At 42.8% G+C, this 15,835-nt stretch overlaps 1 protein-coding gene across 2 annotated transcripts in view; it reads left to right on the top strand.

Annotated features, from left to right (window-relative positions):
• Positions 1-10,232: 10,232 nt before the first annotated feature.
• crebbpb (CREB binding protein b) overlaps positions 10,233-15,835 on the top strand; it is a 56,015-nt gene continuing 50,412 nt past the window's right edge. For both annotated transcript variants that reach the window (XM_042340942.1, XM_007893611.2), the window contains exons 1-2: positions 10,233-10,357; positions 13,419-14,167. In XM_042340942.1, the coding sequence (XP_042196876.1) occupies positions 10,273-10,357; positions 13,419-14,167 (834 nt within the window). In that variant the 5' untranslated portion in view covers positions 10,233-10,272. The remainder of the gene's footprint in view (positions 10,358-13,418; positions 14,168-15,835) is intronic.

Below are 15,835 nucleotides of genomic sequence, written 5' to 3'. Positions count from 1 at the left end.
AATTTTACTGTGAATAACAGAACATGACTTCGCTATCTATAAATGTTTAGATGCAGAATTCAATTCACAGTACAGTTTGCCAATCTGTAGTATTGATTATAAAAGTTTTACACAGATGGTGCTGTGAAGCAACATTTAAAGCTGAAATCTAGAGGATACAAATTTGAATTGTGTTTAATCTGGTAAATTGAACTATAAATAGAAATAATTTCTTTATTGCAGATAGTCCAACAATGGCACACGATAACAATGTGTGATGTAATGGATCTAATTGCTCATCCAGATTTATATACCAGAATAGTTTATCTTGGTGGCGGTCCTGGTTCTTTTCAAATCTCTATATACTTAATATACCACCCTATTCAATGTTTTTGTGTTGACAATTTGAGTTTTGTACAGAGAGGTGCTTTATTTTGTACTCATAAAGTGGCACTTGTATTTATCCTACTGGTTGCCATTTAATTCCTTAATTTCAGAAGTTCTATATTAAAATTAAAAATCACCTCACGTGCACAGGAATCGTCTTAATTCTGTTGAATTGTTGGAGGGTTCAATGCCTCCGGAGGAGCCGGGGAAACTTGGTGGGGGGTGGGAAGAGTGAGTGGGGAGAGAGAGAGAATTAAGAACTACTGTATTCCCACTCCAGAACTGTGGAAGTTGAGTGAGTTAAAAGACGAGGATTTAGAGCAACAGGCTTTGCCATGATGCTCTCAGCTCCTACATCAAAAATGACCCTTGGCTGAAGTATTTTTGCTGGCATCTGTGGAATTGTAACACTGCACAAATCCATAACTTCAGAAGAAGGAAACAACATACAAAAAAAAGACAATATATGTACAACCATATTTTATATAGACTTTGCCTTGTACCAATGTTGGGATTCTGCAGAGTCCCAATCTCCACAGTAAGTTCACATCAATTTAACCAAATCTATTCATGTGCAACTTTTGTGTTAAGTTTTGTGTAGAGTGAAATGCAAAATCTTTGAGAGCACCATTCTGGCATCTCCACACACCTGTTGGTGATCTTGGGTTGTTCCACAAGGCAGCATGGATATCTGACCCGAGTCCTCTCAGGCTGGTTTTCTTTGCAGACCCCTAGGTAAGTTGTCTGAGACCAAGAAACTACTTTGGACTGTATGGCTATTAGTTGTGATTTGGATTCAATTGCTATTGATTAGTAGAGAGCTGAAGATATTAAAGAACTCTATCATTTTTATGGTGTGAAGATACAAGACTGGACCTTTCAGACTCCTATCAGATTGGCGAGGGGAAAGCTCACCTCTCAGTATAACTGCACTGGTTGGCTTCCCATTTGTGCAAAATAGAAATTTTACAACAAAGTGCCAAAACAAGATTTACAAGACTTTTTTTCAGGATTGTTATTACTTACACGATGTAATTTTAGATTTTCATACTCTAATTTTGTTATTGTCTTTCAGCATGCAATGCAATAACCTATGCATTTATAATCAGCAGAGGGTAGAACAGTCGCTGATGGAGTTTACATTGATGCTGAACTCACACGTGGCCTCCCAGCTGGTCCAAGTATCTACAGTTGTCCATTCTCTGACACCTTTTACATCAAGTCCTTCAGAAGTTCACTGATACAGAACTGCGAAGGAAGGAATCAACTATCAACTCGTGCATTGTGGTTCAGGTCAGACCAAGTAGTATATTTACTTCCTTGTGCCTTAATTTAAGCAGTTATGTAAAGACAATCCAGTATCCATAAATATAAATATATTCGCCCATAAATATAGTCACTTCACTTTACAGCATATTCTGTGAAGCGCTTTGAGACGTCGAGAAGAAGTGAAAATGCAAGGATTATTTATTAGTATTATACATGGGTCCAACACCGAATGTGCAGGATGCCACTAAAGTTGGAAATGGTAGGTAAGAAGGGACCAATTAGGTGTAATGGTTAGGTGACTCCAAATTTAGGGTTTAAAAAGCCTGTAGGTATAAGAAGAGCGGGTGACAAAGGAGGGAAGACTGAAATAGAAACAAATATGAACTAATCAAGCCTAGAATAATTACACCTGGGATGATCCCAATAATTGTTTTCTACGTGGAAGAGGGGTGCTGTCTGATTTCTAAGAGTGGGTGCATAAGACTGAGGAGGCGTCCGGCTCCACCCCCCCAACCCCCCCAGCTGTCCTTCCTCCTCCACATCCGGTCCCTGACCAGGACCGCCTTCTTCCACCCCCGTGACATTGCCTGCCTCTGACTGTACCTTACCCCAAATGCAGCTGAAACCCTTGTGCACGTTTGTCACCTCCCGCCTGAATTACTCAAACCCACTTCTTGCCGGTCTCCCCAACTCCACTATTCAAAAGATTCAGCTCGTTCAGAAATCTGCCGCCGCATACCGACCCGGACCAAACTCAGCACCCACATCTCACCAGTTCTGGCCAGGCTCCACTAGTTCTCCATCCCCGAATGGATCAACTTCAAGATCCTCACACTCGTATTCAAATCCCTTCACACTCTGGCACCTCCCTAGCTCTCCTACATCCTCGCTCCCCAATCCACCACCTAGCACCTCCGCTCGACTGGCACCGGCCTCCTGCTCGTCCCTCGCACCCCCCGCCCCACCATCTGAGGTCGCATTTTCAGCCACTATGCCCCGAAACTCTGGAAACTCCCTCAATCCTCTCCTCCTTGCCCACCCTCTCTCCCCTCTCTCCTGAAAAACTTCCTCTTCGACTGTGCTTATGGCCACCTGCCCCCCCACCCCCGGCTCTGTGTCCGGCTCCGCCACTGTTAAGCGCTCTGAGACGCTACCCTACAAGGAGTGTCCTATATCAGTGCAAGTTGTTGTATGTCGCTTTCAATATTAAGTATTCAGTACTGGCTCTAGAATACAGCCAACTTGCTACATAGTCGCTACCCTGCAGGTGTAACTGGAGGGGATTGTACATATCTTGCTCTAATGTCTAAGCCAGTTTCAGTTCAGTTGCAGGATAAATAGTACAGATTTAAAAAAAACTTTCTATGGATAAATATAGTTCCATGGTTGCAGGCTAAGCTTCATTACCTCGCCCAAGTTGTATTTTTTCTTCTATGGGTTTATGCTTTCAAAGGCATCATTTTTAATGTATAAACCCAGACGATGAGCATTAATGGTCTGTTTGGGTATGGGGGCATCCAGATGGCATTGTGTGTACACACCTTCCAGCATGAAGAGAGGATGGTGGTTTTTGGAAATCATTTCAAAGCGGGAACCCTGGTAGGTTTGCCCTCTCCAACCAATGGTAGCCTCTTAAGGAGACCAGGTTTGGAAGTTAGGATTTTCCTGGTCTGTGTGGTTTTGTAGTAAACTATGCACTGAGATATCTCTCTCTTTGTCTCGCTCACTCTCACATACCATCTCTTGGTCTCTTTGCACTTGGCTGCCCTTTGGTATCCCTTTGAGTAAAAGCTATTCTGTACATTATAAACCACTTCAGAAGATGTTGTGACATTGGTAAGTGAGAAGATTATCCCAAATAAAAATGTAACTTTTGATGACTGTATCCATGATGAATAATTGTAGATACCCTGCAGATATTGACTCTGGTTGTGGCTCTGACTAAGCCTTCGGCAATACCCAACAGCACCACCTTCTGACTGCAATTCAGAAACCATGCAGCAGGTCGGTATAAAAGGGGAGATTGAATTGTTGCCTATGTATTATTCTTTTTCTTAAATTTGACAAAAATATACCTTCAGGTAGTTCTATTCATGAGACTGACGCAGATGAAATCTATGTGTTTCAACCAAGATAAATACGCTATGAACCAATGGGAGCCTTTATTTTGTATGCAACTATCTCTGCCTCCACCCTCGATTCCAGGACAATTGACATCCTGACAGACTATCTGTCAGACATCAAGTCCTGGATGAGAGCCAACTTTCTACAGCTGAATGTCAGCAAGAACTGAGGCCCTCCTGATTGCCAGCATCTCTACAACTCAGGCACTGGCAGCATCAGCATCCTCGGATGCATACTCCACCTCACCAAACCAGTCAGGAACCTGGTCGTCTTTGTTCGACCCTCAACTGTCCTTTCTCCCCCATATCCATGCCATGACCAGCTCTGCCTTCACCCACTTCAGCAATATTGCCTGACTCCACCACTGCCTCACCCTTCAGACCGCCAAAACCCTCATACACGCATTCGTCACCTTAAGGCTCGACTACGGAAACTCCCTCCTTGTTGGCTTCCCCAACTCATCTAGAACTCTGCAGCTTGTGTCCTCTCCCGCATCAGGCTCTGTGACCCCATCACCCTCGCCCGGCTCCACTGTCTGCCCATCTCACAGAGGATAGAATTCAAAATCCTTGACCTCACTTTCAAGAACCTCCACGGCCTTGCCCCCTCCTACCTCTCTGACCCGCTAACCTCCTCTCAACCTGTCCCGGCTCTGGCCTGATCCATGTCTCCCACCCGACCCACCCTACCATCAGCGGCTGTGCTTTCAGCTTCTCTGCTCCCACCCTTTGGAACTCCATCCCACAATCCCTTTGCCTTGCTCCCTCCCTTGCCTCCTTCAAGGCCCGACACAAGACCCTGCTTTTTGCCCGTGTCCTCAGGCGCCCTCCTACCTCTCTGCCCTCCCTCATCCCAACCCTGCCCCCCCCCCTCCACACTTGGGTTCTGATCCCCGACTGTTCAGCACCATGGGACATCCTCCTGACGTGAAAGGCGCTTTACAAATGTAATTGTGTTGTTATCTTACCTTTCCCATCATCTCGACTTTGTTTCTGCTAACAACTTCTCCTCAAGCCCTCATACCTTCAAGTGAAAACCCTTGATTGTCCAGCACTTTAGGACATCCTCCCAATGTGAAAGGCATTGTATAAATGCAATTTATTGCTATTGTTGCTGGGTCAGGCTTTGCCTGAACACTAGTAACCAAATTCTGAATGTTGGCCAGGACACCGGGAGAAACTTTTTTCAATTTCGAATAATATAATAGGATCCTTAAAGTCCACCTGGTCAGGCAGACAGGACCTCAGTTTAATGCCTCATTTGAAGGACAGCACCTCTGACAATAGAACCCTTCCCACCCGTACTGTATTGGAGTGTCAGCTTAGTCTATGTGATTCTATATCCTGGTGTGAGGCTAGAATAGGGGTGGGCAATTATTTTGGCTGGTGGGCCACTTCACGAGTTATGGTAAACTTTGCAGGTCACACACTTAATATACATGCAAATGCTTAATAATAGCTCAAAATCAAATCTTACACTTGTACATGCATAAAGTCTATATAATTGACATTTATTAAAATTTGGTTAAATAAAAACAACTCATTGAGCAGACATTTATTTGATATTTATTCACATATTGATGAGAATGTGAGAAGCTCACTCAATAGGAAGAATGAAAGCGCTGATGTGCATTAACCGGACAATTGAAGTCAGGCATCGTCTCCGTTGTTGCAATGCGGAGTACTACTGCAAGGTGGTCATCAGTCAATCGGAGAGCCAATTTGCATCATTCAGCTGTGGGAAATCCGAATCTTTTTGTTTCATGTCCAAAAATAAATCAATCTCTGTTCTCAGTTCCCACACTCTTTTCAAGACCTTTCTTAAACTAAGCCATCTTACATTCGTGTGATACAGAATATCCGTGTACTCAGATTCCAATTCCTCAAGCAGAGTGAAATTACCTGTGGTTTAATCCTCTTGCTCAAATGTAGTCACTTTCGTAACTGTGTCCACGACATTGCTTAGTTTTAGAACACTTACAGAGGACCTCTTGGTGGATAATGCAGTGTAGAAAAACAATGTTCTGTTCTGGATTTGTTTCTTTGACTTGATCTTGAATTCTTTTCAGTAACCCACCATTTTTGCCTGTCAGATTTGGGCTTCCATCAGTGGTCACATTCACCAATTTATTTCACTCCACTCCTAATTTTAAAATACACTTATTTACTGCCTCCAAAAAGTCTTCTCCAGTTGTCATATCCTTCATTGACTGCATTGATGCCAATTCTTCTGTGAGCTCAAAATGTTTGGTGATACCTCAAATAAAAATTATCAACTGGGCTGTGTCTTTGACATCGCAACTTTCATTGAGTGCCAGTGAAATACATGCAAAATTGCTTACTTTAAATTATAACTCTACACTTTTTATTTTATTTTAATTTATTTTATTTGTTTTATTGTTCACCCACACTGGTAAAAAAAAATTTAGAAGTCCATTCTTTGTTGAATATTCAGCCTTCGGCGTGACTTTCCGCTTCTTTGATAAACTCATTTCGAATTAACGTCCTCTTCAGTGAAAAATATTACTGCGTGTTTGAAAATTTGCCGATCTGTACATTTCTGACGTCAGCCTGATTCAACACTTAAGAGAGCGTGCGCACAATTAAACAGTGTGATTGGCTGATGTTCCCGTTCTGATTCAAATGCGAAATTTAGCAACTTTCTGGGACTGAACAAACTATATTTTTTCTATTGCTAGACACAATGACAGGCCGGATAGAATCATTTGGCTGGCTGGATATGGCCTGCGGGCTGTATTTTGCCCACCCCTGGACTAGAATGATGTCTGAATAATGTGATAAGGCTAGAACCCACAACCTTCTGACTCGATTAGAGGCAAAAGTGCTACCACAGTGGCACATTAACATTGCTAACAGTGATGAAGAGAACAGGAGACTATAGGCAGATAAAGGCAAGAATTATTATATTATTTATTGTATTTGTTTATATTATATATATTTATTTTCAGGCGTTACAAACAATGTGGCCAGAATATGTTTTGCCCACAAAATAAGCAGTCAATTCACTTTACACTATATTCTGCGCAGTACTTTTAGACGTCTAAATTTTGTGATAAGGCGCTATATCAAAAGCAAAGATTATTATATAATATATCACCAAATTGGTGTGTAGCTTGTATCCTATATTTTTAGTTGTTTGATTGCAGCAAATCACTGCACAGGCAAGGGAGCTCCAATACCAGGTAAGTTCACAGCATTTACATCATTAAATGTTGGGTAGGGGGAAAGCCACTTCTGATTTTGACCCTAATATTCACAAATATTAAAAAAAAATTAGGTAATGTAATAATAATCCATACTAATACAATTGGCCACTCACTATAACTGTTTGTGGACCATTGCTGTGCACAGATTGGCTGCTGCGTTCCGTCTGCAAAACAGTCACTACACTTTACAGATACCCTGTGAAACACTTTGGAACATGCTCCTGGTGTGAAAGGTGCTATGCCCAATATAAAGATTATTATTTATTGTTATAGGTCTACCAACAACAACAACAAAATTACAACAAACAACAACAAAGCTCCCCTTTAATCTTCACCACTCCCCAAATGCATTCTGGATACCCCGGTAAATAATGATACAAGATAGTCCATTTTGAATTTTTTCACTTTTTTTCATCTTGAAGTTGCCAACTGCCATGGAACTTTACCCTAATTTGAGCTGTTACAATTGGAAGAGGCATTTAAAAGCAAAGTATCTTCATATTTTGCATACATTGCAGAGAGAGGTATTCAAGGATCCAATCCTAATTTAAACCTGAATAATTTATTTGTACTTGATGATAAATCCATTAGTAAAGGCGTAAAGTATTTGAATGGGTTTACTGATCATTCACTGAAACTATGTAGCCAATGTGAAACTGTTACTGGATACTGCAAAGCCGTTCAAAGGCATTTAATTACAAATCGAGCCAATTTATTGCTGCATTTTAAAAGCTCAGTTGGTTGAGCGCTGTGATTGGAAGATACGGAGTTCAAATCCTGATGAATCCTTCACCCTTTCAAGTTTAATGGCTAAGCGGCCAAGAACGGACCTGGAACTCCCTAATAATGGAAAAACTTCAATACAGCCAAGATGTGTAAAAATAATAATAAAAAATAATAATCCTTGCATTTGATACAGGGCTTTACATGTCTTCTAGACGTCCCAAAGCGCTTCACAGAATATACTGTAAAGTGAATTGACAGTATTTGTGGGCAAAACATGGCAGCCAATTGTGCACAGCAGTATCCCACAATCAGAATAAACAAAGTTGACCATTTATGTAGAAGGTGAACGGCTAAGATACCACTATTTTTTGAATAGTGCCATGTTACCTTTAAACATTAAAACATCTGTTTAAGATCTCATCTTAAGGTCACCACCTCTGATGGTGCTGTGTTTCTTTGGATTGAGCTCAAGTTTGAACCTGAACCCACAATATGTGTCCAAGAGAAAGAAAGTATATAAGAATCCTTGCATTTGATAGAGCACCTTATCACATCTTTGAGAAGTCTCAAAGCACTCAACAGAATATACTGCGAAGTGAATTGACTGTATATTTTGTGGGTGAAACCCAGCAGCCAATTGCGCACAGCAGTGTCCTACAAATGGTCGCGAATTGAGTGACCCCATTTTTTAAGAAAGGATTATAGCCCCTGTAAAAGCAATCCGCCAATCAACTTTCAACCAGGTTCCTACTTACTACTAGGTGAGTAGCGGTGTGTGGAGTAAGGAAATTTGCTCGTGAGCGAGTGCTCTAACCGCGAATCTACAGGACTCCACTTCATAAGCTATAAAAATGCATATGATTTATTTGAATAAATTACTATTTCTCGCAGGAAAACGAACAGCCCAAACAATACAGCCGTCTGATTCCAGAACGCTATAACCTGCGCATCTCCGTATCAAACCGACTGGAAGGAGATCGGAGCCGTTGTGTACTTTAATAAGACTGTGACAGTGTCAAAACCGCCTGCCCCGGCCCAGTCCCATTTTTATTTTACAGCAACAGGAAGATTACACTTGTGTAAGCGCCTTTCACGTCGGGAGGACGTCCCAAGGCGCTGGACGGACCGGGTGCAGCATTTTACTTTTGCCTTTCTCCAATAAACATGATTGGAAAGTGGATTCGTCTGTACCGCCTTTCATTTTTTTAAAAAAAATTAAAAAATTATATTTAAAAAAAAACACGATTCCTTGTGATCTCCAGCGACGGAGCCTTTTCCTCCCCCTAAAAAAAAGAGAGAGAGAGCTGCTTCGGTCAGGTGGGCGTGTGCACATTTGCACATTTTCAGAAGGTCTTAAAATCGCGATGGCAAATAACCTATTAATGGCACCTTATAAACACGGCCACCTGTCTGCGGGGGGAGCGCAGCGTATCGCTGGGGATACTCTCAGCACAAACCCACACTACACAAACTCGACACATCTGGCGCATGGGCACTGTACAGTAACCCACAATGCAGCGGGCGCCCTCATCATGACATAATCCCCCCCCTCCTCATTGGTTGCCTGCGCCTTGGCGGAGTTGACCAATCCAAGCGGGACGGGTAGATCACGTGCCTCGAGCTTGCGCGTCCGAAGCTTCGTTCGGGTATTTCCGATCTCGGCTCGAAGGGCCTTCGGCGGTAATCGCCAGCAGCCGAAGCAGCACTCGGGCCTTTCCGTCAAGCGGCCGAAGTGTCTTTGGTGATTTCCGTGAGAGAAGCCGAAGGGCCGGGGTCCTAGCCCCGCCTCTCCCTCTCCCCGTTTGTCGCTTCTCGGTGGACGGAGCGTCAGGAGGAAAAAAACTTTAAGATCAACAGCCGCCATTTTGGTGGAAAATTTCTTCCGAAATTTTGGAGGAATTGAAGGCCGTCGGGAGCCGCAGTTTGGAGCCAGAGGCCCCCAAAGCTCAAATTCAGTTCCGAAATCCAACCGGGCGTCAAGATAGAGCGACTAGCGGCGCGGCTAACCGGGGAAATAGCTGTTCGCCAAAGAGGGGGGGGGGGGGGGGAGAAAAGAGAAAAAAAATCCTGCGTTCCCTATAACCCCCTCGCTCTGCCGCACGAAGACTCCGGGTGAAGTATTGTTTTCATCGCTTCACTTAGCGGCGGCAGTCCCCGTTGCAGCCACGGCGAGATGAGGCCGGACTAACCGAGAGGGTTATTTCAATTAATTTTTTTAAAAAAAAAAATTTTTTATTTCCCTTCTTCCACCCCCCCCCCCCCCCCCCCACGGCCCCCGGTCATTTTTTTTTCGCGGAGTTCGATTATTTTCTAGAGGGGAAGAGGGTTCCGGAATGGCGACGCTGGGGATTGCGGTGGGAGAATGGCGCTGTGGGTGAGGAGGAGCGGGGTGGTGGTGGTGGTGGTGGTAATCTGAGGGCCCCGGGCCTGCGAGAGTCGCTGCGTCCCTCTTCCCCTCCCCCGTTTCTCTATTCTGCCCCCCGTCCCCCCCCCCTCCCGTCCCCTCCCTCCCACTTTGGTGCCCGATGTGTATGTGAAACGCGTTTGAGGAGGAACAAAAAATGGCCGAGAACCTGCTGGACGGGCCGTCGTCTGCCAAACGGCCCAAACTCAACTCGCCGGCGCTCTCCGCCAGTGACAGTACAGGTAAGGGAAGCGGGGCCATCGTCAGGGACAACCAGTGTGTGTTTAAAGGCAGTTGCACGGGTTCTCGTCCTCCTTCCCTTCACTGTGGGACGAGCTCTCGCCTCTCTCTTCGTGCAAGTCTGTGCTTTTTAAACCTAAGTCACAGTTACGTGCGAGTTGTGAAGCTCTTTAAGAGTTCAATATTAGCGCCCCAAACCCCAACATTTTCGGGGGGTGGGGGGTTACACCGGTAGTAACCGTAATCCTTGGTGTTTTTTTCTTCGTAAAAGTAATCGTCGTTGTGGTCCGTAGTGTCTGGGCGTGAGGAATTTCACGTAGAAATACGACTGCTTTTCCTAACTGTACGTGTTGCAAAGATGCCCTGCAACCCCTGTGTGTGTGTGTGTGTGGGGGGGGGGGGGGGGGCAATACTGCGATGAGGGAGGCTGTTTAACAAATGCTAACTTGGTGGCGTAATTTGTTTTAGTTTATTTAAGGTATCTCGCCTCGCAAGAAAAAAGAGTGCGAGTTCGCTCGGTGTATCGATTGTCCCTTTTTATTTTTTTTATGTATATATATATATGTGTGTAAAATAAAAAAAGAATCGGCTTTTAGCGGGTGTCAGTAAGTTTGCTTTTGGACCTGTCCCCCCCCCCCCCCCCCCCCCCATCGGCAAACTCTCCACTTTTAAGCGTTTCGCAAAAAAAAATAAAAAAAAATATTAAAAGAACATCACCGGGGGCTGTCCTGTTGCAGTGCAGATGGAACTCGAGAAAACGTTCCTGTATCTGGCAAAGCGAAATGGTACCCCAATGCTTACTTTGTGAACGTGCACGACATCAAACAAATGTCACAGACTCGAAAGGGTAGGCACATTTGATCCTGACTTTCTAAAACTTAGCGTTCAGCGGTGAACCTTTCAGAAGTGGCCAAAGCGCACACAGTGCGTTGGGTTTTATTTTGTAAATAGAAACCTGTAGTAACAAATTGATTCACAGCCGTTGCCGGAAGCACGGGTATTTAAATTCAGTTACGTGCTTTGCAGTGGGAAAATTACGCCTTGAAGTTCCAGTTCTGTGCAATCTTCCGAACAACGGGCAGTATTTGCAAAGATTTCCGAATATTCACTCGACGAGTATTTATTCAATTAGCTTCTACAGTCGCCCATTTAGCGGAAAGAAAACTATGCAAAAAGCAGTTTGTTGGTGTGAGTTTGGTGTTCGGAGAATTCAGGTGTAACCGATGTTACATACACGTACAGTGTTAAAAGTTTTACTCACGGGTCAAACAGTAGAGGGTTGTCATGATTGATATGAATGACCTTTTAAAGTTATACTATATAGTATACACTATGATGTGAAGCTAAATTGATATTAAACTTGTGAAAAGTTGAGCGTGCAGATAATCTTAAATAGTAAACAGAAGTTGTTAAGTCTGGCGTGCTATATACAGCTGCAAAATAATTAACCGATGGAATAATTAATCAATGAAATAAGAACCTCACCTGTATCCTTGGACACTTTTCGAAGTTTTGTTTCGACTCTAGTATTTGTTTAAATGACATACATTTGGTAATTCAGCAATCGTAGTGTAGCATACTAACAGTGTTTAACCAAGCCAAAACAAAATATCTTTGCAGGAACGCTTAAAGCGGCTTTAAATCTTTATGACTAAATGTTATCTATAATGTGAACCCCTCGGGCAACATGTGAAGCTGTGTAACTTTCTAAATCGGTGTAAATAATGCAGTCTTAAATAATTCACAGCCACGAACGAGATACATGGGACATTCGTTTTTTAAATTGCAACCTGTACGTGAAGTGTGATTGCAGAGCTTATGTCGTACAGCATGACAAATAATATAAATTGTGCCTCAGATACATTGATTGAATAAACTATAAATGTATCAAAAGATTCATAATGAAGGTTATACAGTTACTGTGAAGCCAGTAATTGCCTTCACTCAAGTATTGTCTTGACGTGGAGTCCTGTAGCTCAGTGGTTAGAGCAGTTGCCTCGCAAGCAAGAGACCTGGGTTCGATTCGCGGCAGGGTGAAACTGTGGGCAAGTTTCCTTACTCCACACGCCTGATAACATCACCTCAAGAAAAAAACAATAATAAATTGCTCACTTCAACTGTTTGTGGGACACTGCTGTGCACAATTGGCACCGCATTTCGCCAACAAATGTACAGTCAATTTACTTTACAGAATATTCCAGAAGATGTCTAAAAGCGCTATATCAAATGCAACGATTATTATTATTTATAGTTTAAATAGTGTATCACGCTCCAGATTTTTTTCTGTTCTGGTTTATAAAGTTATCCTGAAATATGTTTAAAAGACGAATCACTGGAGATGCTTCCACTTGAAACTCATTCTCGTTGCACGATATTGCCATTTATTATTTTAATCACACTGTATTTGAGTCATCATGGGCTCTCAATATATCATTGCTGAGATCAAAAAGTTTTAGTTTTGATACAGATGTGTTTCATAGATAAGTTCAAACAACAGTTTTAAAGCCGAAATATTGTTTAAGGAACTTATATATGATTTAATGCGAAGACGGGATTTCATATCCTTTTTATAAGGAGTGATGGGTATCAAGCTGTTGGGCAGCACTAAAGGATTTTTGCTCGGTAAATTCAAATTCCGTGACACACGCTGTTTTCTGCAGCCTGCGCAAAATTCTAGTTGCATTTTGCAAGATCTATTTTAAAATATATGAATGGAGGAGTGGAGAAGACAACAGTCGGGAATCAGATGGAAGTGCATTAACTAACATTTCAGTTTGTACAAATCTGAGTGGGTGTGCGCGAATGCAGATGCATTACTGCTGCTTTTACTGAGTATGGTTTGATCATGTTTGCTTTTTAAAATGAAAGATGTGCACATTCTTTTTTTATGGAAAGGAGGTTGAAATCACTACAATGTAATGCAAAGTGTTAATTGTATCTGTGTAGTTGAGCATTTTCCCGTCAGTAAGCTACAGAATGGTTGATAATTTGAGCAGTTGTGGAGATTTTTTTTGTAAGTCTTAAATTACCAATGAAAGGTTAACATTTTACTTTTTATTTTAGATTTCGGATCGTTTTTTGAATTAGAAAATGATTTGCCTGATGAGTTGATCAGAACGTCCGACTCTTTAGGACTGCCCAACGGTGGCCAAATGAACAGTGGTGGCAGCATTACCCCGGACGTTGCTTCCAAACACAAACAGCTCTCGGAGCTTCTGCGAGCCAGCAGCAGTTCTAATCTCACCGGAGGGCTAGGCAATGTGAATTCGAGCAGCAACGCAGGCAGATCCATGGACAGTCCTGGCCAGAGCCAGAATAGCTCCAGTGTAAGCAGCATGGGCAAGAGCCCTCACAATCAAGGGCTAACTTCACCTCCCAGTCTGGGAATAGCATCTAGCAGTTCAACTTCTTCAACTCCTGGAACCCAAGCACTGAACCAACAAGCACAAAAACATGGAGAGCAGAAACTTCATAACTCTGCAGCATCAGCCATGGGACCTGCCAACAGCAGTCCTGGTACTCAGACTGGACCAGGAGGAATGAGCATCAATACAAACCTCAGTCACACACACCAGGCTCTGCTGAATAGCAGCAATAACAGCCAAGGGTTGATGCAGCAATCACAGCAGGGGCAGGGACAGGTGCTGAATGGATCATTGGGTGCTGCTGGCAGGGGTAGAGGAGGCATGCAGTATTCAAATTCTGGACTGGGTAACTCAGGCAGTGTGCTAGCAGAGACGTTAGCCCAGGGATCAACACAAATGAGTGCACACACGGGTCTAAATGCATCGCAAGCTGGAGCTATGGCGAAAGTAAGTACTCGTTTTGTTTTTTTAAAAAAAGAGAATTATAGTGATGACCTTGACATGCTTATGTTTATTTTTATTCAGGTTAGAACCTTAATCTATGCTAATGTAAGAGTATGTGCAGTAAACAGACTACTAAATGGCATTTATACTGTAGTAAATATATCATCAGAATAAAATTTGTCTCAGGACAATGTGATTTGTAGTTATAGATGATCTCATAGTGCCTCAAGCATAAATGGATTTCCAACCAAAGTTTACAGCCGTTTTAACTTTTGCACTGATGCTGAGTAGTTTCACTAAATGCTTGTTGTTAAACTGCTGGATAAATTACTTCAGAAGTTCCTCCCTCCCCCAGATATTTTGTAATTCATCTAAAATATTCTTTAGGTTTATGACTGTTGACATTTTTAAGACTACATTTCAAGCATTTCAGACTACATCCTAGACTCTTTCTCTTTAAAGTGCCCATTTTATTATTTGCCCAAATTATTTTAAATTCTGCAGGATGAGAACATAGAGGTTACTATTAAATGACCGTATATAGTAGGGATTTTGTGGGGAGATGGAAGAAAGTAACAGCAGAAAGCTCCTTATTCAATAAGCAAAATTTGTAAATGATATGTTCTTTACAAATTCTGGAAATTCAGTTTGAATTGTAAAATTGGTTCATCTGGTTTACAGCTTTGCAGTAAACTGAGTTTACTCGTCTTAAAAAGTAGTAGTGCAACTAAAGCTGTGAAATCATAGAATTATACAGCACAGAAGGAGGCCATTCGGCCCATCGTGTCTGTGCTGGCTCTTTGAAAAGAGCTATCCAAATCAATCCCACTCCCCCGCTCTCTCCCCATAGCCCTGCAAACTTGTCTTCCCCAAATAATTATCTACTTCTTTCTTAAAAGTTGTTATCGAATCGGCTTCCACCACCCTTTCAGGCAATGCGTTCCAGATCCGAACAACTTGCTGTGTGAAAACGTTTCTCCTTGCCTCCCCTCTGTTTCTTTTAACAACTATTTTAAATTGGCAATATAGCATACTGCATGCACTTCAGTGTAAAAGCACATTGGTAATAATAAAAATAATCCTTAACATTTGATGCAGCTCCTTTCATGTAGCAGGAATATCTCACAGAGCTTCACAGGATGTACTGCAAAATGTGTGTGATTGAGTATGTCGTAGGTGAACGGGGCAGCCAGTTTTGCACACAGAAATATCTCACAAACAGCCATGAAGTGAATTAACAATTTTATTTGTGGAAATTTTGGCCAGGACACTGGCAGCAACTCCCTTCTCTTTTTGAAGAATGCCATGGGATCCTTAAGATTCACCTAAAAGGGGAGTTGGGACCTCAGTTTAACAACTCATCCGAAGGATGGCACCTCAAAACAATGCAGTGCACCCACAGCCCAACTCCACTGGCTTCCCATCACACAGAAGATACAGTTCAAGATACTGGTCCTCACCTTCAAAGCCCACCATGGACTTGCTCCCCCCCCCATCTCTGTGACCTTCTAACCCCTACCAATCTGCCCATGCCCTCTGCTCAGCAGGCTCTGGCCTGCTTCATGTCCCCCGCCTTGCCCCCCAGGCCTTCTGCCCCTTTGCCCCCACTCTCTAGAACTCCATCCTGCAGACCCTCACCCTTCTCACTGTACCTTCGGTCACCCTCATTCT

Source organism: Callorhinchus milii, unplaced genomic scaffold (genome assembly GCF_018977255.1).
Source record: "Callorhinchus milii isolate IMCB2004 unplaced genomic scaffold, IMCB_Cmil_1.0 Scaffold16, whole genome shotgun sequence".
Classification (NCBI taxonomy): Eukaryota; Metazoa; Chordata; class Chondrichthyes; order Chimaeriformes; family Callorhinchidae; genus Callorhinchus; species Callorhinchus milii.
This window is presented reverse-complemented; position numbering and strand designations above follow the sequence as displayed.